The sequence below is a fragment of the Arvicanthis niloticus genome, chromosome 1, assembly GCF_011762505.2.
Source record: "Arvicanthis niloticus isolate mArvNil1 chromosome 1, mArvNil1.pat.X, whole genome shotgun sequence".
NCBI classification, from domain to species: Eukaryota; Metazoa; Chordata; class Mammalia; order Rodentia; family Muridae; genus Arvicanthis; species Arvicanthis niloticus.
This window is the reverse complement of record NC_047658.1, coordinates 86,121,628-86,148,162: the sequence shown is the minus strand read 5'-3', so window position 1 is coordinate 86,148,162 and position 26,535 is coordinate 86,121,628. Positions and strand designations below refer to the sequence as shown.

Below are 26,535 nucleotides of genomic sequence, written 5' to 3'. Positions count from 1 at the left end.
TGAAGTCCGGTCCTCACTTTACATAATCCTAAACGCCCTTGGAACCCAGGCCTGGGGCCTGGGCCTGCCCCTGTTGCCATGACAGCGGTTCCGGCCCCCCAACTCTGGAGCTCCGAGACTCTGATTGGCTGGAGGGCGGGCTCTTTCTCGAGATGGGTCCGCCGCCGCCATTGTGCAGCGCTCCTCCCAGCGGAGGGTTCCGGCTGTGGCCAGTACCTCGGCTTCTACGCGTCGCCCGGCAGGTCCGGGGCTCCGGTCCGTGCCGGTGCAGGCGCCGGCATGTGGCTGTGGGAGGACCAGGGCGGCCTCCTGGGCCCCTTCTCCTTCGTGCTGGTGCTGCTGCTGGTGGTGACCCGCAGCCCCTTCAACGCCTGCGTGCTCACCGGCAGCCTCTACATCCTGCTGCGGTTCTTCAGCTTCGAGCCGGTGCCGTCCCGCCGGGCCCTGCAGGTGCTCAAGCCCCGTGACCGCGTGTCCGCCATCGCCCATCGCGGCGGCAGCCACGACGCGCCCGAGAACACGCTGGCGGCCATCCGGCAGGTGAGCCCCCCGCACGCCTCGGGCCTGCTCCGCCGCTGGCATCTCCTACGCATCCTGGCCCCGCATCCCTCCCCATTTCAGCTATTTCTAAAATTCCTATGTATGTGCCAGATGCTGGGATGGCAGCCAGGCAGGACTCCTTTGAGAGGGCTTTCATCTGGGTTGGGAGAGATAACATGAGGCTACTTTAGGGTGGGGCAGTGCATTATGTAGCAGAAGTAGCTTTCTATAAACTAGATATTTGTGAACTGGAACTAGAATTAATTACAAGGTTGGAATCGGTGGGAAGTGTTTCTAGGATGTCGATGGCAAGTGCAAAGGTCCTGAGGTGAGGCTTATGATGGAGTGGTAAAGTAACAACACAACAGGCTTTTATGTGGTGCTGGCTTCGAGGAGCAGAACAAAATCTAGTGTGTGGATGAGTGGATATGAACCAGTCAAATGGGTTCTTGTCAGTAAATAAGGTGTCTGTCTCTCTCTGTCTGTCTCTCTCTCTCTCTCTCTCTCTCTCTCTCTCTCTCTCTCTCTCTCCAGGGTTTCTCTGTATTTTTCGCTGCCCTGGAACTCACCAGGCTGGCCTCAACTCAGATCCACCTGCCTCTGGTGGGGTTAAAATGCTGGGACTGAAGACATCCACCCCCCACCCAGCGAGATATTCTAAATCACCCTTATCGCAGGGTGGATTTCTGCCCTCTACATTACTTGGATATTATCTTTATGGCCTCTTTCCAAATACACCTTCACCATAGATAACAACTCCAGCAGCCAGACTCCTGTCAATATTTGCCTCCCTTTTCCACAAGGCACCCGGAGAATTTTAACAGCCCTTTGCCCTTGGAAGCCTTCTGTTTTCAGATTAATGTCAGCTTGCATGGCAAGAGCATTTCAGTGGATTATGCACTTCTGTGTGCTACGGTCAGCCTTCTTACATGTTGGCCTTGCATCTGTGGATTTAATTGTAGACCAAAAATATAGCATGAAAGAAGTGTGTGGAGTGACGTCAAACCTTAACTGCTTACATAGCTTGTTTTAGACGGAAGAACCAGGAGAGTTGACTTGAGGGGTACAAGAGGGCATTCCTGGGACATGTGCAAATACTACAGCTTTTATTCCTTTTTTTTTTTTTTTTTTTTTTTTTTTTGTTTTTGGTTTTTCGAGACAGGGTTTCTCTGTATAGCCTTGGCTGTCCTGGAACTCACTCTGTAGACCAGGCTGGCCTGGAACTCAGAAATCCGCCTGCCTCTGCCTCCCAAGGGCTGGGATTAAAGGCGTGCGCCACCACTGCCCGGCTAGTTTTTATTCCTTTTTGTTTGTTTGCTTTGCTTTGTTTTTTTGTTTTGTTTTTTAACTGTAACCAGCTTTATTAAAGATACTTTTTATAAACAATCATGGTATTTCAGGCAGGACATGGGCAGACAATCAACGATATACAAGAACTTCCAAATTCCCTTCCTGTATAGACTACCAAAATCAGAAAGCCACTTTAAAGCCCAGTGAAACCTTCATTCTATGCTTTGAAAACCGGGAGTAGCTTAAAGTGAGGGTTGACATTTCACATTAAGGATGTTGTTTAACAACTTTTCACAAGCCGACCCTGCCTTTCAAGAAATGAACATGTCAAAATTATCAATCTGAAAATCCACAATCTTTTATAAAAGGAACCAGTGCTCTTTTGAGAACACTCAATGAAGTCACTGTAAAAAGTCCACATTGCCCAATAGACTGGAAAATCAGTTTTGGGGCCCAGGTTCCAACAGGTCTCTGGTCTTAAGGGAATTAAGTCTCTGTTGATGGTACAGGGGGAAGAGCATATGAAAGTGAATTTAGAGTTTCCCAGACCAAAGGCATCTTGTGCCTTGGTGGCCACCTGTGTCACAACCAGGATGTCTCACCTGGAAGCTAACAGGAGCCTTTCAAAATTATCAAGGAAAGAGGTTTTCTGTCCTCAATCCAGCTTGGGAGTTAGTGACACATGATCCTCTCCCACCCCAACAATGAAGTGTTCTGTATGCTAAAAGTATAGCTTAAAAAAAAGAAGTAAAACAAAATTCTGCGTTTTTATAAAACTTGATTAAAAAATAGTATTTCAAACTGTACAGTCACCAGAAGTACAGTTATCAAAATTGCACACACGTCACGTGGATTAAAAAATAGTATTTCAAACTGTACAGTCACCAGAAGTACAGTTATCAAAGTTGCACACGCGTCACGTGGCGTCTCCAGCACCTTCAGCTTTCTGTGCCTGGTCTGTTTTGGCATCTCCATTTTCTGCAGGGTTATTCGAAGTCTCCCCTTGGGTACCTTCTCTCCCTTCCTTGCAGAGGCCGTCTTAGGCTTGTGCTCTGGCTTTGGAGGAGCAGGTTTAGCAGACAACCTTGCAGATCTTCTCTGTGGCTCGTCCTTCACCTTAGCTTTGTCTTCTTTAGCATCATCCCCTTCAGCCTTTTTTCTGGGCATAGCGGCCGCAGGGGAACTAGGGGACATCAGCGGGCAGGTTTGGTCTGTCCGGGGGTGGTTCTCAATGCTTCTTCCTTGTTTTGTTCTGTTTTGTTTTTTTGTTTTGTTTTTTTGAGGCAGCGTTTCAGTAGCCTTGACTGACCTGGAGCTGGCTATGTGCCTCCCCAGATCTAGGATTAAAGGCATGCACCATTGTGTTTGACCTTTAGAACAGTTGTACGTCTGGTTTTCCCATTACTTTGAGACCTAGACTAGGTGGGGGAAATTGTGACTCCAAGACAACACAGTTCCTTCCAGAATAAGGCCTTCTGATTGGACGACTCGATGCTCTCTAGCAAAGATTAGAATATTTCCCAGGATATTTGAATGCGGGCTATTTTCTTTGTCCAGCTTAAGTAACGTGCTTATTATCCAACCCTCTGCCCTTTAGCTGTAACAGAGAAAATCAAAGCAAGTAGGGCACCCTCCTTTCAGCCCTAACCTCAGCTCCCCCATGTAATTATAAAGTGAAAAGGACGGTGACAGCTGTGAAGATGGGGCCGGGGAGACAGAGGCTGATCTGTACACACCAGAGCCTAGTGAGACTCCACGTGGTAGCTACTTCCCTGGAATCTAAGGATGGCTTGATATCCTCTGGACTAAAGGCGAAAGAGTTAAATCTGAGGGACACAGCAGGAGGACAACTTTTGAGTTAGCAGAGAGCACACATGTGTGCATCGTCAGAAGAAGAAAAGCACGTGATAGTCATCGGCTTTGCTTCCTTCCTTTATGTAAATTGCCTTAAAGAGTACTCAAAGTTAACTGAGCACACAAAGTGTTCCTGAGTATTTGTTGACACTGGGATTTGGCCAAGACTATGTTTGCCTGGATGTCAGTCCCATTAAATGAGTGAGGAAGCTTCACATGTGAGATGTGAATACACTTGTGTCATCCTGTTGCGTCATACGAAAGTAGGGCGGAATTCTCTGTATGATGAACACATCGATGGGCTGTGTCTCTAGCATTGTTCCAGATGGTTCCTGGCCTGAAGAGGAGATGAAATGTGGCGGCAGTTCAGCCGGCTAGACTGGCACGTCATGTGGACCATCTTTAGCTGTGACCATGCTTAACTGCTTGATGTACACTGCAGAGGACAAGGTTGTGACCTCCCTCTTGACTTGAAAAGTCAGGATTTCCATCCGATTTGCGTTTGTTCTGTTCTTTGCTTCCCTTTGTACATTTGCAGCTCAAAATTTGTATTCTTAGACTTTGTACTAGATACAAACCTGTTCTGACTGAAGACTGACAAGTCTCTGGGAGGAAATATGCTAGTTACACAAAGAAAACTAGTTAAATGTGAAATTAATAGTTTAATAAAAACAAAAAGCAAAACCAGCTGGGTGGCACACACCATTAATCCCAGCGCTCTGGAAGCTGAGGCAGACATAGCTCTGAGTTTGAGACCAGCCTGGTCTACATAGAAATTTCCACCACAGCAAGAGCTACATAGAGAGAACCTGTCTCAAAACAACACCCATCACCCCCAAAGAAAAAAAGAAATGCCACAAAAGTGGGCTGGAAAGGAGGCTCAGCGGGTAAGAGAGTTATGTTCTGCTCTTACAGAGGGCTGCTTGTAACTTTAACTCCAGATGATCCCACGACCTCTGGCTTCCACAGAGACCTGCAATGATATGCACATACCCCATTCAGACACACATACTAATTAAAATCATTTTTTAAAATATATTTTTTAAAGATACACTATTAAACAATAGTGGCAAAAAAATACAATGATGTCAACTGCGCCCACAGTCCACTCCATCTGGACGGAGGAGGGCTTTAAATATAAAAAGTCTAGCCGGGCATGGTGATGCAGGTCTTTATCCTAGCACTTAGGAGGCAGAGGCAGGCGGCTTCTATGCATTTGAAACAAGCCTAGTTGTATATAGCAAGTTCTAGCCCAGCCAGGGCCACGTAGGGAAACCCTGTCTGGGGACATTATATTGTGTCCTTCCTTCTCTTAAAAACAAAGCAAGCAAACAAACAAAAGCCCTCTGGTTACAATTAGAAAAAAAAAAAAATCTAAGCTCCTTTGCTTTCTTCTGCTTTCCTGTCTATCTTTTTGCACTATTTTTTTGTAGTGCCCACCAGTGACCACCCTCCCAGCCCCTGACTTTCTTCCCCCTTTTCAGGGTCCTGCCTCTCTGTTCTCATCACCCAGTGTTTGTCTAAGCATCATGTACTTGAACATCCAGCTCCAGATTCCTCCCAGTCAGCAACTTACTCTCTTCTCTAAGGAGTGCAGGTGGAAGCCGGGCCTCCAGAAGCAGCTGTTTGCTGCTGTTCACTGATTAGCTGGGTTCTGCTGGTCAGTCTGCTTGCCACTGGCGTCATATTGGCCAGCTCTCATTGCGTTTGCCAAGTGGCCAGTGTAGCTGGAGGTGTCACATTCCTAGATGCCAGCATCCAACCTAACACACACACAAGCACACAAACATGCACATGTGCACAGAATCAGCAGCACTTACTGTGAGCGCAGGAGGGAGCTGGACACAGAGTCTGGAATGAGCCTACAGCAACTGTAAGAAAGGGAGGAGGCTCGGTAGCAGTGAGAGTGTTTTCTCCCTCATTGTCTCCTTCCTACCTGAGGCCTTTGCTTTGTGTTTGTTGTTTCTCCTGCATGGAAGAGTCCTCCCTTGGATATCTTCCTGTTAGAGCCAAGGGCAAAACAAATTGTGTGTGGTCATCTGCTCTCAGAAACTGTTTTCTGAATAACCTTTGTAGGGTTTGTGGATTTGATTTTGTTTGTTTATTTTTGATTTGGTTTGGTTTTAATAAATTGTTTAAAAGACAATAGGTAGGTGTAGTGGTACATCTGCAATCACAGCCCTCAGGAGGCTGAGGCAGGAGGGTTGTGAGTTCAAGACCATTTCAAACCACCTGGTGAGATAATGCCTCTAAAAACCAAGGGCCAAGGGAATAATAAGTCAGTGATAGCATGTGCAAGATGTGGGACTGGATCCTCAGCACAATGACAGAGAGAGAGAGAGAGAGAGAGAGAGAGAGAGAGAGAGAGAGAGAGAGAGAGAGAGAGAAACGAGAACACAAAAGTTAGTGGTTAGTGCTCTTGTTAAAATACTGTCTCAGGCAGTGGTGGCACACGCCTTTAATCCCAGCATTTGGGAGGCAGAGGCAGGTAGATTTCTGAGTTCAAGGCCAGCTTGGTCTACAGAGTGAGTTCCAGGACAGCCAGAGCTACTCAGAGAAACCCTGTCTCAAAAAACCAAACCAAAACAAAACAAAAAATACTGTCTCACCGTATTTATTTGTGTTGTGACCAATTAACCCTAGTGAAGAAAAGTACAATTAAACATCTAGTATGTCTAGAAATAAAGATATTGTTTGTGTTATAGAGAAAGAAATTTGTGGTGTGCACTGAGTTGTGATTTTATGTTATAAAACATAACCCATGTTGATGTGTGGTATATTTCAAGTTTAACTTAAGAAGGTTGTAATCTTTAATATTATAAGGCATTGCCACAGGTGTAGATGGAAGCTTTATTAGAATGATGATCATTGAGCCTGTCTTTCTTGTCATAATAGCCTGTGAGGAATGACAATTCTGAGCTGGGTACCAAGCTTCTTACAGGCATGATTTCCACATCCTCACAACTCTGTGGGGCATCATAGAAATGCCATGTTAATGAATAAGTTAAGGCTAGAATACGTAGAAACTCAACCTAGATGGCATAGCCAGAGATGGAATTAGGATTGAGGGGGTTCATGGTCACATGAGTGAAACTAAAAGAATATGTAGATGTATAACTATAGCATGTGGGTGGAGGAATATTAAAGTAGAAAAACCTCCATCCTTAAAGACGACTGGTAAATCTAACTCATTACCTTTGAAATTCATGCTTAAAGGGACAGAGTACATAACCATGGTGAATCTGTCTTTTTAAAAGCGTAAAGCCTCACAGTGTGCATAATGGTGAATTTGTGGAGTGCTTACTGCACAACACAGTACTGCATGTCCTTCATGGGTACATCACTGTGTGCTGAGTACATAAAGCCTGTAAGGGAGCAACAGGGGGTGAGTGTCCCCCTTGCAGCCTTGAGGTGGCTAGTCCTTCTGCAGTAGAGCCATTAATATAAAGCCTTTAATAGTAAAGTTCCAGTGGCTGAGAATGCAGCCACTGCCACATCCCAGCTTGTGTACTACTAGGTAAACTTCTGAATCATTGTCTCAATATCCTCATTTGAACAATGGGATATTAGTATTGCTTGCTTAATAGTGTTTGCTATAAGAATCAGCTGAGCCCGCACATTTAAAGCATAGCAATTGCTGGGCGAGGTGGCACATGTGAGGCAGAGGCAGGTAGATCTTTGTGGTTCAAGGCCAGCCTGGTCTACATAGTGAGTTCCAGGACAGCCAAGCCTATAAAGACCCTAAAAATAAATAAATAAATAAATAAATAAATAAATAAAAATATAAAACCCAGGAACTCCTGGAAACTAGAAAAAGCTAATAAATAGTAACCATTATAACTACCATCATCGTCATTTTTATCATGTCCTTTGATATATGTGTTAAGGCTTTTTACTATATACTGTGTACATTTGCAGTGAACCAAGACTAGGATCATAGTGAGCCTCTCCTGTGTTCATCGTGATGAGGAAGCCAACGAGGCACACAGGAGTGTTCTTCTAAGTCACTGCTGAGATTTCATTATTTATTTTCTTGCATACAAGACAGAGGTACTCCACCAGTGAGCTGCAGTCAGGGCCTTGTTGCTCTAACTGGAGCCCGATGTTGGACGCCAAACTGTTGCAGCCCGTACTGCCCGTTCCGGTCCGAGGGTCAGGGTCTAGCGAGAGAGAGAGTGGGGATAAAGGGGAAGAGACGCGAAGAATGGAGACAAGACAGAGATTCTGATCAAGTCTCGTTTATTGAAGGGAATTCGGAGCTATTTATAGGCTTTTGCCACGTGCCTTGTAGGCGCGTGGATACCACGTGCCTTGCAGGTGTTGATATGACGTAAGCCTTACAGGTGTCTATAGCGTGGACAGCACGTGCACCGCAATGCCTTGCAGACGTGGATAGCACGTGTGCCTTACAGGCATGTATGGCGTAGATAGCACGTGGACAGCACGTGAACTGCAATACCTTGCAGGCGTGGCCACCACGTGCACCTTGCAGCTGGGGGCAGTAAGCAGCAACACAAAATATGTGGGATATCAGAGTGTGCTTCAGCTGTTGTAGGCTATTGAAAACCAAATCTCTTATCAGGGTATATGGTTCCAGATGGCTGCAAAGTTGATCTAGCCGCTTTCTGCTAAAGTCGGCTCCCAACAGGTCCCCCTTTTTAAATTTTTTTCAAAAGGGAAGGCTGGGAAAACTTACGGAAACCGTGCCTGTCCTAGGTTGGAACAAAGGACCCCAGCCTCCCTTTCCCGTCCTTGGATACTCAACAGCCATTGGTTGAGCTCCTGTCTTAGGATGGTGAGGCCTCCCTTCTTTTAGGGGCAAGGGTCTCGGTATGCTCTCTTACCCGTCACTGACTATCCGGCTTAGCGTGTAAGTTAGGGGTTAATCCTCATCAGTCTTGATGACAGAGGTTTCAGAGTTCCCTACTTCCAGCCTGTAATAGTGGACCTGTATGGGTTTCATTTGTATAGTATCTCGTACAAAAGCCATCAGTTTGTTGAACCTTATTAACCCAAGAGACAAGAGACTTAGCAATGCCTGAACAGTCAGTATAAAAGCAACACTCTTTTTTAAGGGTAACACATAACTCCCTCTATCAGAGGAGTAAAAAGTGTAAGCCTCTTCTATTCTGTTTATAAATGTCTTATATCAGAATCTAAATCTATATAAATACAAAACTGATCATAGCTTTGATCTAAAGAAAACTAAGGAAATCCCTGTTCCTGCTCTAGTCAATCTCAAACCCAAAAAACAACTATAGTAACTGTGGTAGTGGGTTTTCTCCTAATCTAAATTCCCACTAAATCTAAAACAATCTAGTTCCCCACTAAATCATAAGTCAGGGAATCAAGAGTCCAATAGAGCCACCCTGGAGATATGGGTGGTGATGTCTTTTTCAGCACTGATAACTTCCCAAGTCAGGTTTACTCGTTGATCTGTTCCAATTTGAAGGCAATTGTGAAGCATCTTTATGTTTCCTGTGAAGAAAAAATACGCTTCTCAGGGGGTTTCTCCTCCCTGGATTTGTTATTGTTGTCTATTTGCTTAATCAGTCTCTCTGGCAGCCAACGTGCAGCATCTGCAGTTTGGGAATATATGCAAACAGAACCTCTTCCCCAGATAAGCACTGGGTCTGGCCCATTCCAGGTTCCAGTTAATGGGTCTTTCCAGAGGACTGTTGCAAAATTCTTTTTTTTTTTTTTTTTTTTTGTATCAGGATGCCAGAATCTATCTGCAGCAGATTTTCCTTCAGAATCCAAATTTAAAAAATTTAAAATGAAAAGTGCATGATGAAGGATATTTCTGGGGGATCCCTTGGTAGGGTACCATTCCCCCTTTTTAATTTTTTCAAATTGACATTTAATGGTTTGATGTGCCCTTTCTACTATACCTTGGCCCTGTGGATTATATGGAATACCCGTTTTATGTAGTATTCCCAATCTTTCACAAAATTGGTGGAAACTGGAGCTTGTATAACCTGGGCCATTGTCAGTTTTTATCTGTTTAGGCACACCCATTACAGCGATTGTAGCAAGCATATGAGCAATCACATGCTTGCTTGCTTCTCCAGTTTGTAATGTTGCATAGATGAAACCACTGTATGTGTCTACACATACATGTATATATTTTTGCTTGCCAAATTCATTATAATGAGTAACATCCATTTGCCAGATACTGTTTGGTATCAGTCCCTTTGGATTTACACCCAAATGAGGAATTGGTAAAAGTTTAACACATGATTGACATTGTTTGACAATTTGTCTAGCTTGTTCTCTGGTAATTTTAAACATAACTCTTAAGGTTTTAGAATTAAGGTGATGTAACTCATGAGCCTTTATGGCCTGATCCAAATTAGATTTTTGATCTGATAAAGTCACTGCAGCTATTCGAGTAGCTAGGTCTGCCTTGGTATTTCCTTCAGAGAGAGGACCTGGTAGCCCAGTGTGGGCTCTCAGGTGTCCTATAAAGAATTTACACTTTCTCTTCAAAATTAATTGTTGGCACTGTAAAAACAAATCAGCTGCTTCTGAGGAATGCTTTATTTGTGCAGCAGTTTCTAGCTGAGGGATAGACTGAGCTATGTATGAGCTATCTGTATAAATGTTAATGGGTTGATTTGGAAATGCTTGAAACACAGCAATAACAGCATGTAATTCAACCAATTGAGCTGACACAGATGATGTAGCAAAGGAGATTACTTGATCTTTAAAGGCATAAGCAGCTGTTCCTGATGAGGAACCATCAGTGAAAACTAGCAATGCTTCCTTGATAGGTTCATGTGCAGTAAGAGATGGAAAAACAAATTCATGATGATTACAAAACTGAACCAATTTATCTGGTGGATAATGATTATCTATCTGACCAGCAAATGAGGCACATGCAATAGGCCAGACTTCAGAATTCTGCATAAGCCAATCAACCTGATGCCTTGTATAGGGTTGTACTATGACATCAGGATCTTTTCCAAAATATTTTTGACTGTTATCTCTGCCTAACATAATCATATCTGCTACAGCTGCATAGTATGGATTAAGAACCTTCTTGGGGGATGAGGGAAGATGAACCCATAATATGGGTGCAGTTTGCCAAAAAACTGCAGTAGGAGTTAGTTTAGTGTTAAAAATAAGAAAATATAAAGGCTTAGAATAATTAATATGAGTTACAAATTGGGATGAAATAGCATTCTCTACCTTCTGTAAGGCTTTTCTACCCTCCTCTGTTAGAGCCCTGCCAGATTTAGGGTCAGGATCTCCCTTGAGAATATCAAACAGAGGCTTCAATTCTCCTGTTGTAAGTTTCAAATATGGTCTTAGCCAATTAATGTCTCCCAGTAGTTTTTGAAAATCATTAAGTGTCTTAAGGGAATCAGTCCTCAGTGTGGCTTTACTATTAATAATACATGGACCATTAATCTGAAATCCTAAATAAGTATATGGGTCTTGTAATTGCACCTTTTCTGGTGCTATTTGTAACCCTGCAGTCTGTAAAGCTGTTCTAAGATCATCAAAGCACTGGAGTACCTGTTTTCCATCTTTTCCAGCTATCAAAATATCATCCATGAAATGAATCATGTAAATTTGCTTCCACATAGTTCTAACACCCTCTATGGCAGAAGCCACAAACTTTTGGCACAAGGTAGGACTGTTAGCCATACCCTGAGGCAATACCTTCCATTGATATCTTTTCATAGGTTCTCTAAAGTTTATAGAGGGAATACTGAAAGCAAAACGTTTTCTATCATTAGGATGTAAGGGGATAGTAAAAAAACAGTCTTTTAAATCTATAACTATTTTATAATAACCTAAAGGTATGGCCACCGGTGTGGGCAGCCCAGGTTGTAAGGCTCCCATTTTAATCATGGTTGCATTAACAGCCCTCAAGTCTTGCAACAATCTCCACTTTCCTGATTTTTTCTTAATGACAAATATTGGGGTGTTCCAGGGAGAGTTACTCTCTTCCAAATGCCCTGCCTGTAATTGCTCCTGCACTAGCAACTGGGCAGCTTGTAATTTTTTGGTGGTTAGGGACCACTGATCCACCCAGACGGGCGAGTCCCCTTTCCAGGTGATGGGATCCGCACAACGTCCTAGGGGTGCAGCTGAATCAGTAGCCCCCATCAAAAATACCCCAAGCCTCTTCTTTCATTGTTACCATAAACTTCAGTAGGATGAATAATTTCATCTTCACCTTTTCCTAATCCTTTGTCTGGGGAAAGCTCAGAGTTTACCATTTGAGCCATGATTACTTCATTAGGGCTGCACATAATCAATCCCAACTGGGATAACAGATCTCTGCCCCAGAGATTAATGGGAAGGCCTGAGATGACATAGGGTTGTATATTTCCTGTATTTCCTTCTTTATCTTTCCACGTTAGCACCTTAGAGCTTTGTAGTGGATTTTGACTTTGGCCAATACCCCTTAAATTGGTTAAGGTTGGGGTCAGAGGCCAGGTAGCAGGCCAATCACTTTGTTTTAGGATAGTCACATCAGCTCCTGTGTCAACCAAGCCTTGGAATGCCTTTCCATCTAGCCAGATTGTCATCATAGGTTTTTGTTTAACTATAGGCTGTACCCAGTATGCATCAGAGGAACCAAAACCTTGATCCCCTCTTTTAGGATTCTTATATTTGTGATTAGTAGGGTACAATGGAAGTAACAATAGTTGAGCTATCCTCTTTCCTGTAGGAATGGTGACTATGTTCTGAATTGCCTGCGCCATTACCTTAATCTCACCCTGATAATCATTATCTATAACTCCAGGAAAAATTTGTAATCCCTGCAGAGTAGTACTGCTTCTTCCCACTATCAGGCCAAACACATTTGGATAGAGTGGTCCAAACACTCCAGTGGGTAAAGCCTGAGGTCCCATTTCTGGGGTTAATACTGTGTGGGTGGCAGAACTGAGGTCCAGTCCTGCGCTTCCTGGTGTTGCTCGACTAAGTTCAGAAAGGGATTGGTGTTTGCTGGTAGGACACTGACTGCTCCATAAGCCTGTTTTGGCTTGTGTTGGTTCGGGGCCTGGAGCTGGCCCCTGTTCCCGTTTCCCTGATCATAGAAAAGGGTGTTACCTTGTGCGTCTCTTTTAGACATACAGTGTCTAGCCCAATGCCTTCCACGTTTGCAACGTGGGCAGAGCCCAGGCTGTTTTCTGGGCTGTCTCTGGCTTAACTCATTTTCTACTTTGCAATCTCTTGCAAAGTGTCCAGGCTTACCACATTTAAAACATGCCTTTCTGTCTTTATTTGCCAAAAAATCTCTTACAGATTTTCCTTGCATAGCAGCTGCCATAGCTAAGCCCTGTTGATAAGAGGGACCTATGTCAGAACAGAGTCTGATATATCCCGTAAGGTCTGTCTTTTTCCTATAAGGTCTAATGGCCGCTTGGCAGGCAGGATTAGCATTTTCATATGCAAGTTGTTTCACATAATCTATACCTGCCTCTGCATTGCCAAAAATCCTCCCTGCTGTTGTCATTAATCGATGAACAAAGTCAGAAAATTGTTCATCAGGCCCTTGCCTGACTGCTGTTAAAGATGCACCAGGGTCTCCCTTTACCGGGAGTTTACGCCAAGCCTTCATGGCTGCATTTTGAATTTGAGCATATAAACCTGGGTCATATTGCATCTGGTTATCACTAGAAGCAAATTGCCCTTCTCCTACTAAGGCATCAAAGGACCAACCATTGCCTGCCTGAATGTTTCTCCTAGCTGTCTCTTTACAATTCTCATGATACTCTGATTTCCAAATAAGATAGTCTCCACCACTAAGAACTGCCCTCACTAACATATTCCAATCACTAGGAGTTAGCCACTCCTCTGCAACAGATTCTAAAATTGCAAGAGTAAAAGGAGCAGTGGCACCATATTGAGATACTGCATTTTTTAATTCTTTAATAATTTGAAAATTAAACCCTGTGTGATGTCTCCAAGCAACCCCTTGAGCGTCTCTGGTCTCTGATACAGGGAAAGCCTTAGCGTCTCCCTCCTCTGGCTGATCTGTAGCTGAACTAAAGCTAGAGGATAGGGACTGCCTTTGGACACCAGGTTGAGGAACATGAAAATCCGGGGGATTTTCGCAGTTAGTCTCTTGAGACCTCTTCCCTGTCCTTAATTTCTGTAACTGGTTACTTAAGCCCTGATACTCTTTTTCTAACTCTATCAGTTGTTTAAGGGTAGTAATTTTGTCCTGTAACTCCTTTTTAGGATCTACAACCATTGTCTCCATTGGGGGAGCACTTGGAGGTAGAGGCACATAGGGAAAGGGCATTTCAGCGTCATAAAATTTGACTTCCTCTTCCTCTCGGTCAGCACAATCTGGCTCTGACAAATTGTCATCAACCTTTGGCTGTATTTTGGATTCTAACTTACGCCTCTTTTTATTTTGAACCAAAATGACAGCATTCAAGAACAAAAGCAGAAAATTAACACATGTGAGCAGCAAACAAAACCAAAACAGAGAGTTGAATTCAAGCTGACAAATTTCTTGTCCCATTTTCATTACCTTTCTCGAAACAAACCAAAACAGAGAGTTGGATTCAGGTTGACTAATTTCTTGTCCCATTTTTCTTACCTTTCTCAATGCGGCAGATTCCTGCGGCAACCAACAGATTCTTCTTCCGTAAAGTCCCTCACTGGGTCTCTCATTCCCGCTGCCTCTCGTTGAGCGCCAAACTGTTGCGCTTACTGGAGCCCGATGTTGGACGCCAAACTGTTGTAGCCCGTACTGCCCGTTCCGGTCCGAGGGTCAGGGTCTAGCGAGAGAGAGAGAGGGGATAAAGGGGAAGAGACGCGAAGAATGGAGACAAGACAGAGATTCTGATCAAGTCTCGTTTATTGAAGGGAATTCGGAGCTATTTATAGGCTTTTGCCACGTGCCTTGTAGGCGCGTGGATACCACGTGCCTTGCAGGTGTTGATATGACGTAAGCCTTACAGGCGTCTATAGCGTGGACAGCACGTGCACCGCAATGCCTTGCAGGCGTGGATAGCACGTGTGCCTTACAGGCATGTATGGCGTAGATAGCACATGGACAGCACGTGAACTGCATGCCTTGCAGGCGTGGCCACCACGTGCACCTTGCAGCTGGGGGCAGTAAGCAGCAACACAAAATATGTGGGATATCAGAGTGTGCTTCAGCTGTTGTAGGCTATTGAAAACCAAATCTTTCGTCAGGGTATATGGTTCCAGATGGCTGCAAAGTTGATCTAGCCGCTTTCTGCTAAAGTCGGCTCCCAACAGGGCCTAAGTTATTTTTATATAAATTCTAATGTACTTTATTAAGCTTAATCAGCTTCTTGCACCACCACAGCCAGTGCTACCTACTTGATCAAACAGCTGTCTCCTATACACAGTCTTGGTGTGTCTCAGAGAGGATGAGGTTAAACCAACAGAATCCTGATTGGTTTAGTTTAGACCAGAATTTTGAAATAGCTGAGGAACAGGAAACAACAGAGTAGTCACCAGCCTTTTCAAGTCAGCAAAGTGTAGAGTTTGTCTAATGATCAAAACCACCATGGCCAGAACAAACTTGGTGTCAGAAATCTCCTCGGTCTTCTGCTGTGGTGGTGTGACGAGCAGGACCAAATCTTTTTTGTTTGTTTGTTTTTTGTTTTTTTTGAGACAGGGTTTCTCTGTGTAGCCCTGGCTGTCCTAGAACTCACTCTGTAGACCAGGCTGGCCTCGAACTCAGAAATCCACCTGACTCTGCCTCCCAAGTGCTGGGATTAAAGGTGTGCACCACCACTGCCTGGCCAAATCTTTTTAAGGACTTGAAGTGTGAGGTTGAGGCAGCGTTAACACCCACTGGGGGAGGGGGGGGACAAGTTCATTTGGAGAGTGGCCTGGAAGAGGAAAGGGACAGAAATCTGTAAGGACAGCTGTCCACTTCAGCAGCCATGTTGCTTTTCTCTCATGTTTAGATATCAAATGGTATCTGTAGCTGTTGACATTAATATTGTTGATGTTTTTGTTAAGGCAGCTAAGAATGGAGCAACAGGTGTGGAGCTGGACATCGAGTTTACTTCTGATGGAGTTCCTGTCTTGATGCACGATAACACAGTAGACAGGACAACAGACGGGTCTGGCCGGCTATGTGATCTGACATTTGAACAAGTTAGGAAACTTAACCCTGCAGCAAATCACAGACTCAGGTGAGTCGCTGACATCATTACACAGGTCCTTCGCCACCACTGGTGGTTACAGGTAGGCACTGGCACCTTCTAAGTATGTCTGTTCCGGGAGAGTTTTTCATTTTAATTTATTCCTAAGTAGTAAGCACACACCAGCAACAACAGGAGCACTGTGTGTACATTTTACTATTGGCATTGCGGGGTATCCAGCCACTGCAGCATTCTCAGGACAGTACTGCCTATGTTCTAGGCTCTATCTGAAACTTACTCTCTGCCATCCTTTATATTGCAATCAAAGGCTTAAAGCAGTGGCTTCCCAGTGCTCTTGCTTCAGATACACCAACTCATTCTTTTAAGCTGATCAAATGATGATGCCACCATTAACCAACTTACTGGATCTTGCAACAAACTTATGAGGAGTCATAGAATATAAGGAGTAGAAGAATCCTAGTAAACTCCAAAGTAGCAGTGTCCCATCAGCGGCAATATTCTGCTCCTGCACAGTCTAGCACAAAGGCTGTTCAAATCTTGGCATGGTTTGCACAACTGAGGAGCCAGCTTATTTACTTACGTGGAGATAAATATTTACACTTAGAAATCACAGGCAGCTACCACATAATTACATAATTTTGCTTACGTAAAAATCTGGAAAAGTTAAATGATCTACTCAAGAGTCAACAATAAGTCCATAGAATCAAGATTAGAGTCCTGATATTCCAGTTTTAGTTAAAAAAAAAAAAAAAAAACGTGAACCCACCATATGGTTTCTGGTTGTCCTTCATGTCTCTTAACCCTGTAAAACTGGAAAATGTGTTTAGGATGTCTAACTAGATGATGTCCTCTAATGGTATTGAACTTACATCATCTGTGTATGTGTATGGATGCACATACACACACGTGCACTAATAGATGTTCAGAGCTTGCTTTATAAGATGTTCCAGAAGGTTAACTTATAAATCCAATGCTCTGTTCTGAATACTCTGGAAGATAAGGAGTCCACACCCATCATTGCCTTTGACTCAGCATCTCTTATTCTGGGTCCCTGAGCCCTCCCTTTGCTCCACTGACTGCTGTCTACACCCTGAGAATTGAAACACCAGGTGATACGCTTTGAAATAGGGCTGTTTAGATCTCACTCCTATCCTTTTTTTATTGATTTGTTTTATTGATTTACTTATTTATTTACTTGTTTGTTTGTTTGTTTGTTTGTTTGTTTTTTAATGTGTATGGGTGTTTGGCCTGTATGTGTATCTCTTATCACATATATGCCTGGTGCCCACAGAGGACAGACACTTGTGAGCTGCTATGCAGGTGGTGGGACTCAATCTTGGGTCCTCTGGAAGAACAGTCAGTGCTCCTTACCTCTGAGCCATCTTTTCCAGGCCCTGTCTTCTTTGATAATAAAGACCTGTGCTTGTTTTTGTTTAGTGCCATGTTCATTCTGTGGTCAGTGGCCAGTGCTCCTTGAGTGTTGATTGTCTCACCCAGTGATGAAGGTCTAACCCTCTGTAAAACGATTCAGACCTAAAAGAATTAAAGTCAGCAAGGCCAGCTGTACTGGATCCTGGAGAGTATTGCTAACCTGAAGCTCCAGAGCCCACTTATGAAATTGCTCTTCTGTGTTCAAGGGCAGCTGGCTTCAATATTACAAACAGGAGGATGTCAGGTTCAGGGCGTTGAGACAGCTGGCCACCAAGTCTAACAACCTGAGCTATCAGAACCCACGGCATGGTGGGAGGAAAGAACCAATTTCCAGAAGTTTTTCTATGACCTCGACATATGTGCCATGCATAGTGCCCCCACCTCCTTAAATAAAAAATATTTATAAACGCCAAGTATGATGGCTCATGCCTTCAGGAGGCAGAGGCAGGCAGATCTCTGTGAGCTCAAGGCCAGCATAGGCTACAAAGTAAGTTTCAGAACAGCCAGAGCTGTTACACAGAAAACCTCTGTCTTGAGAAAAATGAAATAAATTAATGAATTAATGTAATAATTTTTTTTAAAGATGTCAGGCTTAAAGTTAACACAGCAAAAAATGCTCAGGGTCGGTATCACCACTTGGAATTTTCAAAAAAGGAAAAGCATAGTATTAGAGTACTATCTTAATGTCTTTCACATAACTACTTAAATTTTTTTGAGGGTGTGTTTTGTGTGCAGTGCTTAAGGAGTCCAGAAGAGGGTAGCAGATCCTCTAAAACTGGAGTTACAGACAGTTGTGAGCTGCTATGTGGTTGTTGGGAGCAAGAATCAAGCTGGGATCCACTGGAAGGGTAGCCAGAGTTGTTAACCACTGAGCCATCTCTCCAGCCTCAAATAACTACTCTTGATTCTACAATTAAACAAATAGCCTTCTCAATGACTGACTCCAAATGAAGTGCTTGACTTATTTTAGAACCACCTTTCAGGGAAGATAGGCCTCTTCACAGCGAGTTAGGTGTGGTGCCTTGTGCCTGTAATCCCACTGCTTGGCAAGAGGGTCAGAAATTCTAGCCAGCCTGGGCTACAGAGTGAGACCGTGTCCCAGCAAAACAAAATAAGGTGGGGGTATGTGTGCATGGGTGTGAGGGGGATGGCAGCAAGCTTAGGGCGCCCTCTCTCTCCATGGAGTGGACATCAGCACAGATGATAGGAGGAATTGCCGTAAGATGTAAATTATCCATCTGACAGTCTTAGGTTGAAATGGACACAAATTAAACCATATAGAGTGAACTTTCATTATGAGGAGGAGGCTGATTGTTGGGTATCAGGCACTTAAGCCTCGTTTGCTTTAGCAGAATATATATTCTTTTAGACCAGTGGTTCTCAACCTTCCTAATGTGGTGACCTTTTAATACAATTCCTCATGTTGTAGTGACCCCCAACCATAAATTATCCTCATTGTTACTTCATAACTGTAATTTTGCTAGTTATGAACCATAATGTAAATATCTGTGTTTCCAGTGGTCTTGAGCCCCTGTGAGTCCCAAAAGGGTCACCACCACCCACAGACGCGCGGAGAACCTGTTTTAGACAGATACCTGCATAGCAGTGAGAACTAATAAATAGACTTGTTTTCTCTACAAAAGGAGAAATTAGGTTAAAATCAAGTCCCTGAGTTCCCCAGAGGTGACTGCAGTGTGCCCTTTGATGAGCAGGTGACTGATACGTTGCCACTTCTGTGGAGATGCCATCGTGTCCATGGGTTTATTGTTTGTGTTGTGCTTGGTTCAGATACCATAGCAAACCATAGCAAAAAAAAAAAAAAAAAAAAAATGTGGCTGTGGTTGAAGAAAGCAAGCATTCTTGGCCTTTGTTGGGAGACATTTGTAGAGTGTCCACTCCAGTGACCCTTGCTCTTTTCCTGTGCTCCTGCTGTGAGCCGTTCCGTTCCCTCTTGCAGGAATGAGTTCCCGGATGAGAGAGTCCCCACCCTGAAGGAAGCCGTCACAGAGTGCCTCCGCCACAACCTCACCATCTTCTTCGATGTCAAAGGCCATGCAGATATGGTACAGTTCACTCCGTGGACTTAGCTATCTTAAAAAGATGTCTTATGTAAGGCTAATCATTTTTAAAACTAACCGTATATTTTCTTATTTATTCCTTTTCTTTATTTTTATGACTTATACTATACTTAATGGAAGTTAAAATGCAGTTTACATTTTTAAGTTTTGGAAATATTTTCCTTTTACAGAGCCTTTTAGCAAGATTTTAACTGTGTGAATAGTTAATATATTAATAATAATAGTTAATATAGTTAATGGTGAAGATTTTAACTACGTGAATCTCTATTATACAGGCTTCTGCTGCTCTAAAGAATATATACACGGAATTTCCACAGCTGTACAATAATAGTATGGTCTGCTCATTCTTGCCGGAAGTCATCTATAAAGTAAGTTACACCTTTCTATGCATGTTGCATTGGATTGGTTGCTGGAAGTAATATCTGGGCTCTGTGAGATGCCCATTTTCAGACTGAACTGAGTGCAACCACAGTCAAGAGCTCTTCCTTTAAGAGTAGGGAAGTCTCTGGGGCAATCAGCTACCGATGTTGAATGTGCACAGCTCTCTTCTGAGAGCTTCTCTTAGCCAGGCACTGGACAGGCTCCTTGTGTTGGTAAATGTGGTGAGTCCACACTCTACTTCCTAAAAAGTAACAGTAAAGCATGCCTTAAAAATCAACTCTTGGGGAGGGAGGAGGAGTGGGATGAGGAACTGTGGGAGGGCGGAACAGGATATCCCAACACTTAGAAGACTGAGGCAGGAGGATTTGAGTTTGAGATCTGCCTGGGCTATATAATAAAACCTGTCTCAAACAACAAAAACCCCTCTTAGAGTGTTTCAGATGCACATAAAAGTGGTTAATACATGAATCCCCGTTAACCATGATCTTGCTTTTTTCTCCCTGCCCCATTGATCTTCCCCAATAAGGCCTTGTTTAGTTTCAGATCATCAGAGATCAGAAAAAATAGAAATTTTCATGTCTCAAAAGTTCCGTGAATGCTTTTAATTTTTTTCCAATAAAAACTGGTATTTATTTATTTATTTTTGGTTTTTTGAGACAGGGTTTCTCTGTGTAGTCCTGGCTGTCCTGGAACCTCTGTAGACCAGGCTAGCCTCAAACCCAGAAATCTGCCTGCCTCTGCCTCCCAAGTGCTGGGATTAAAGGCGTTCGCCACCACCGCCCGGCGGTATTTATATTTTTAAAAAATGTTCATTTGCATCAATACCCAAATAAGGTATTCATTTTCAATCTTAAAATCTGTGATTTTGCTTCCCTCCCTCTCTCCCTTTCTGCCTCTCTGTTGCTCTGTCCCTCTTCTCTCTCTCTCTCTCTTTCTTTCTCTTTCTTTATTGGATAAACCAGATGTATGTGTCTGAAAGTGCATGTGTGTGCGTGCATGCATGTGTGTTGTTAGTCCCTCATGCATGCTAGCCAAGCTCTGCCGCTGGCCTATGTTTTGAGGTCTGAAATGGTATTTTTGCATTTACCCATGTCTGGTGAGTGTACACCTGGGTGATTTTACAGACTGTTCCTCGCTTTGTTTCCTACAAAGTGTGAAGCACACTAGAGCCCATGCCGTTAGGGTTGATGGTCCTTAGCAGTGGGGTGAATACCCATCAGGAGGCAAACTTCATCTGCTGGGCTCTTGCAGCTTTTCTTTTGGGTTCCTGGTGTTCATTGGCCAGGTCTGTCAGTTTACTAGTAAGTTATGAAATGTTAATATTTTATTCAGAATCTAGAATTCATCTATAAATAAGACACTTCCTGATCTATCATTTAGTTCCCCTATAGATAGTAATTACTTAATCTTTCTCTTTATTTACTAGTTTCCAAAATAATGAGCTCTTCTCTGGCATCAGGGTCAACAGAGTATACACTAAAAATGTTTACGGCAGGACAGTGCATGCCAGTACAGACCCTCACAGGGTGGCAGGTGGTCCTGGGGCTCACAGACGTGTGGAATCAGCCTTCCCAGGCTTATTTGACCACAGAGGCCTTTAGAGTATGTGGTACTCTCCATGGAGCAGGGAGTACAGCTTGAGGTACCTCCCCCAGGCTGCCCCTTCTTGCTCTGCCCTCTCTCCAGTCTCCTCCCCTCCCTTCCCCTCCCCTCCCTTCCCCACAGCTCTGCAGTCCTGCCATAAACAGGGTTGAAATTAACCAGCATCTCTTGAAATGATCCTGGCTCTATCCTCATTGAGTTCTGAGTTAACATGCCATTTGATTAATTCAGTTAAAAGCTTATCTTCATAGTGTTATTAAAATGTGGCTTTGAAAGTTGGGCATGGTGGTGAACATTTGTAACCTCCACCTTTCGGGAGCCTGAGGCAGGAGGCTTGGTGTGATTGGCCAGCTGAACTACAGAAAACCCTGTCTCCAGAAACACAGACAAACAAATACAGCTTGACCCTGTGGTTCCCCCCCCCCATCTCTCTCTCTCTCTCTCCCTCCCTCCCTCCTTCCCTCCCTCCCTCCCTCCCCCCCCCCCCCCCCCCCTTTACTTGCTGTGTGTTTCTGACTGAACCTAGGGCCTCATATTGCTAACACTTTGTGGCTAGGCTTCCTTGGCAGCCAAGTTCTCTCAGTTTGACAGTGCAGTTCCTGTAGGAATTGAGGAAGACGCCCTTAATTGTAGTGCATATTGCACACCTACATCTACTTTGTGTTTCTAAAAGGATTTCTGAGAGATGGCATGCTTGGTCACTATGGAGCTCTCAGCAAATTAATATTTGGTAAATTTAACATAGTGAGAAATAATAGACCTAAGAGATGATCATTTTATTTCCTTTTCAGATGAGACAAACGGATCAGAAGGTAATCACAGCCCTAACTCACAGGCCTTGGAGCCTGAGCCACACTGGAGACGGGAAGCCTCGCTACAATGTCTTTTGGAAGCAGTCTATGTTTGTGGTGTTGGACATCTTGCTTGACTGGAGCATGCATAATGTCTTGTGGTACCTGTGTGGGATTTCAGCCTTCCTCATGCAGAAGGATTTCGTCTCCCCGTAAGTTAGAAGTTTTTGTCTCTTGGCTTCACATGTCCTTGGTGCTCTTTCTGGGAAGGAGGTGTTAAAGAAGTGGGCACACTGAGTTGTTTCTGACTCATAGATCCCTCTGGTTTGGTAAGTTAGAGCAGTGCCAGCTGCTGGAAGTGTATGGGAGATGTCAGGTGTGGTTCACTGATTCACAACAGACTGACCAGACATGCTCAATCTTAGAGGTTTGTTTGTCTGTTTGTTGCTTATATGTGTGGTGTTTGTATGTGTGGTGCTTGTATGTGTGTGTTTGTATGTGTAATGTTTGTATGTGTGGTGCTTGTATGTGTGATATTTGTATGTGTGTGTTTGTATGGTATTTGTGTGTTTGTATGTGTGGTGTTTGTATGTGTGTTTGTTGTTTGTATGTGTGGTGTTTGTATGTGATGTGTATGTATATATGTGTAGTGTTTGTGTGAGTGGTGTGTTTTTGTGTGTGTGTGCATATGTATGTATGTATGTATGTATGTATGTGTGGTGTTTGTATGTGTGTGCTTATATGTGTGGTATTTGTGTGTGTGGTACTTGTATGTGTGGTGTTTGTATGTATGTGTGTGACCACCTGGAACTCACTGATGTAGCTGGTCCTATGGGAAAGCTGGTTTTTCCTCGGGATCTTCTCCACCTCCTGAGTGTATTATGTTTTAAAAGTAAATTACAATTCTAACATATTAATCGTGTGATATATCCATGAGCTCTTGCTGTCCGTGTAGATGTGTGTAGCAGAGCTGATGCATCATAGCTCACCTCATAAAACAAGGTTTCTCTGTGTAGCTCTGACTGTCCTGGCGCTCACTCTCTGACCAGGCTGGCCTCAAACCCACAGAGGTTCACCTGCCTCTGCCTCCCCAGCGAGTGCTGGGATTAAGGCTTGCCCCACCGCCCTGCCCCAGCCCAGTTTTGTAGTGCATTCTTAAGAAGAAAATGGAGGTGGTGGTGAGAGCGGGGCTGCACTGCTTATGGCTGACTCCCTTGGGAAACTAGACGGGCAGGGAAGCGCCACATCGGAAACCGAGTATGGGCATAGCCTTCTAGCTCCCATCCTCCCTTCTGCTCATTTCCTATAGCCTGTCTGTCCTCTCGCCTGTTGACATCTCATGAGCTGTCTTTTGGCAGCTTTAGAGCTATAGACGCACACTGTAGCTCCATATGACTTCCAGCTTGCTCATTCTTGCAGCCATTTGTTTGAGGCCAACAGTGCTGTCAGGTGCTCCATATGGAAGCCGAGGGTACAATAGTGAAGAAGTAAAGCCGTGCACTCTGCCTCCTGGAGGCTCATGTCCAGTAGGATGGGATGCCAGCCCAGTGTTGAGTCTAACAAATATAAAACCACAGCTGAGGGCTGCCAGTGGTTCAGTGGGTAAACTGTTTCTTATGTAAGCGTTGGGATCTGACTTACTTCAGATTCATAGCAGCCATGTAAAAACTGGTGCAGTAGCATCTGTGTAACCCCAGGTCTCAGGCTGAATCAGCAGATTCTGGGGATCAGTCTGGCTGGAGCTTCAAACTCCTGGTTCATTGGGATACCCTGTGTAAAATAAGATGAGAGCAATAGTGAAAGACAGTGACATCAACAGCTTTGAGGACAGCAGTGCATAGACCTTGTATTCTGGCCTAGTCTCTGACAAGAAGGTGTAACGCTTACAGGAGCCTAACTTTGGGCGCCAAACTGTAACATCCGAGCTGCCCCATTTTCATTATACCTTTCTCAACGCAGATTACTGCAGCAATCAACAGATCCTTCTTCCGGTAACGTCCCTCACTGGGTCTCTCCTTCCTGCTGTCTCTTGTTGAGCGCCAAAAATGTTGTGGCCCTCTCCACTCCACGCTTGGCGGCCACTGTTTCCCGGCCCAAGCTGCCGCTCCGGTCTGTGGGTCAGGAGAGAGAGAGAGAGAGAGAGAGAGAGAGAGAGAGAGAGAGAGAGAAAAGAAGGAGGAGGAAGAGGAGGGGAGGAGGAGGAGGAGGAAGGAGGAGGAGGAGGAGGAGGGGAGGAGGAGGAGAGAGAGAGAGAGAGAGAGAGAGAGAGAGAGAGAGAGAGGAGAGAGAGAGAGAGGAGAGAAAGAGGGAGGAGAGAGGGGGGAGGGAGGAGAGAGGAGCAGGCGACGTGAAGAATGGAGACAAGACAGGGTGTGTGGTCAAGTCTCAAGTCTCGTTTATGTGTCTCTCTCTCCTGTATTGTCTCTCTCATTGTCTCCCATATTCTCTATTGAAGGGAAATCTGGTTTATTTATAGGCTTTTGCCATGTGTCTTGTAGGCGCGTGGATATCACGTGCCTTGCAGGCTTGGATACCATGTGCGCCTTACAGGCGTGTATGGCGTGGATAGCACGTGAATAGCACGTGAATTGCATGTCTTGCAGGCATAGATATCACGTGCGCCTTGCAGCTGGGGGCAGTAAACAGCAAAACAAAATATGTGGGATATCAGAGTGTGCTTCAGCTGTTGTAGGCTGTTGAAAAACAAGTCTCATGTCAGGGTTTATGGCTCAAGATGGCTGCAAAGCTGATAGCCACTTTCTGCTAAAAGTCGGCTCCCAACAGGAAGGGGTCCCAAGGAAGGAGGAGGCAAATGGTAATTGTTATCATGGTGGCACAGGCCTAAAGCCAAGCAACTCTGGAGGCTAAAGCAGAAGGATTGCATGTTCAAGGGCAGCCTGGGCTCCAGTGCGAGCATAAAACACAAGTGAGGAGAAGCTGGGATGTCGTTGAGGATGACTGCCTCCCTGCGTGTCCAAGGCCCAGGGTCAAACTCCAGCCTCCATCTCAGCAGTGGGGAAAGGACATCCAGGCCTGCAGCTGTTGGGAGAGCCAGTGCTGTGGGACCACAGGAGGGAGTGGGCATGGTGGGGGCGAGAGGCTCACACCTGTGTCCCTTTTACCTGGCCTCACCAGAATGATTGTGTGGCCTCTTCCTTGATGTGTTCTCAGCTACACAGCAGGGTATCTTGTTCATCTTGAGAAATTACCATTTCTGGAGTGTGGGCTGTGAGCCTTTTGTCTGCCTGGAGGTCATTGAATCATCTTGGACCTGTGACTCTGAGAAAATGTGATTGATCTAGGCTTGCTTGTTTGAAGGTGTGTGTCTGGTTTGTGTCACAACTGCTTTTATATTGTGACCTTTCCCATAACCTGGGAATGGGGACACTCAGGATGCAGTCAGTGCACTTTCAGGAATTCTGAAGCTGTTTACCAGGATATGGGCGAGGGTGCCAGGAACAAACTAAGCTCTGCCTAGGAACTGCCTAGGAACTGCCTAGGAACTGCAAGGAAGAAAGCATCGAGGGAGAGCTTAGAGTGCTGTTCTCACCAGGAGTGGACGGAGAAGCTCGTCAGTGCTTGGAGGAGCCTGTTCTGGTGACCTGAAAGGGAGCCTTCTGAGAGAAACGAGCAGTATGTTGTAAGAGGGCAGAGATAGGACTTGGTGATTGTGATGTGTTTGAGCTGGGATGATGTAAAGCAGGCGAAGGCCATGCCTGCTTCCCAGCCTTCTGACTTTGGTAGGAGGCTAGCTGGAGGCTCTCTGGGAACAGTTGACACTCAGAGAACACATGCTTTGAGCTCTCAATTCCAGGGACAGCTGTTCATTCTAACACGACCGATTTTTCTCTTTTCTCCAGGGACTATTTGAAGAAGTGGTCAGCTAAAGGAATCCAGGTTGTTAGTTGGACTGTCAATACCTTTGATGAAAAGAATTACTATGAGTCCCACCTTGGTTCCAGCTACATCACTGACAGCATGCTCGAAGACTGTGCACCTCACTTCTAGACTCCCCAGGAGGAAACACAGTTGAGAAACTGCCTGGAGGCCTCTTGCAGGGACATCACTCTGTTAGCACAAGCCCGGGGGATCCTGTGGCTCATACTAGCAATAGCCACTGTCTGACCCTGACAAGCAGAAACCAGGCATGGCGACCATGCTCCAAGGAAGGCTCCACACTTGCCCTTAAAATTCTGGATCTGCAAAAAGGCAGGGTGGCCCCACCCAACCCCGCTGAGGGGACAGAGCCACGAGGATGAGCAGAGTGGGTCCTGCAATTAGGGCGCAGGCACCAATGCATGGGGCTTGCATGATCACTCCAAGTTGACATTTTAAATCTTGCCGTACTTCAGTAATTCACTTATTTCCAATATTTATCGTCAGCTCTGTTAATGGCGACCTGTAGGTGTCAGACTTGTGACCATACTAATAAAATCATTGAAAGGTGAA

At 44.6% G+C, this 26,535-nt stretch overlaps 1 protein-coding gene and 1 pseudogene across 1 annotated transcript; one reads left to right on the top strand and one right to left on the bottom strand.

Annotated features, from left to right (window-relative positions):
• Positions 1–162: 162 nt before the first annotated feature.
• Gde1 (glycerophosphodiester phosphodiesterase 1) lies at positions 163–26,535 on the top strand. The gene is made up of 6 exons (XM_034524656.2): positions 163–540; positions 15,658–15,833; positions 19,192–19,297; positions 19,588–19,680; positions 22,087–22,298; positions 25,947–26,535. Exons 1-6 carry the CDS (start codon positions 280–282, stop codon positions 26,092–26,094), a joined length of 996 nt encoding a protein of 331 aa, XP_034380547.1. The 5' UTR covers positions 163–279; the 3' UTR covers positions 26,095–26,535.
• Positions 2,061–3,180, bottom strand: LOC143443728 (non-histone chromosomal protein HMG-17 pseudogene; annotated as a pseudogene).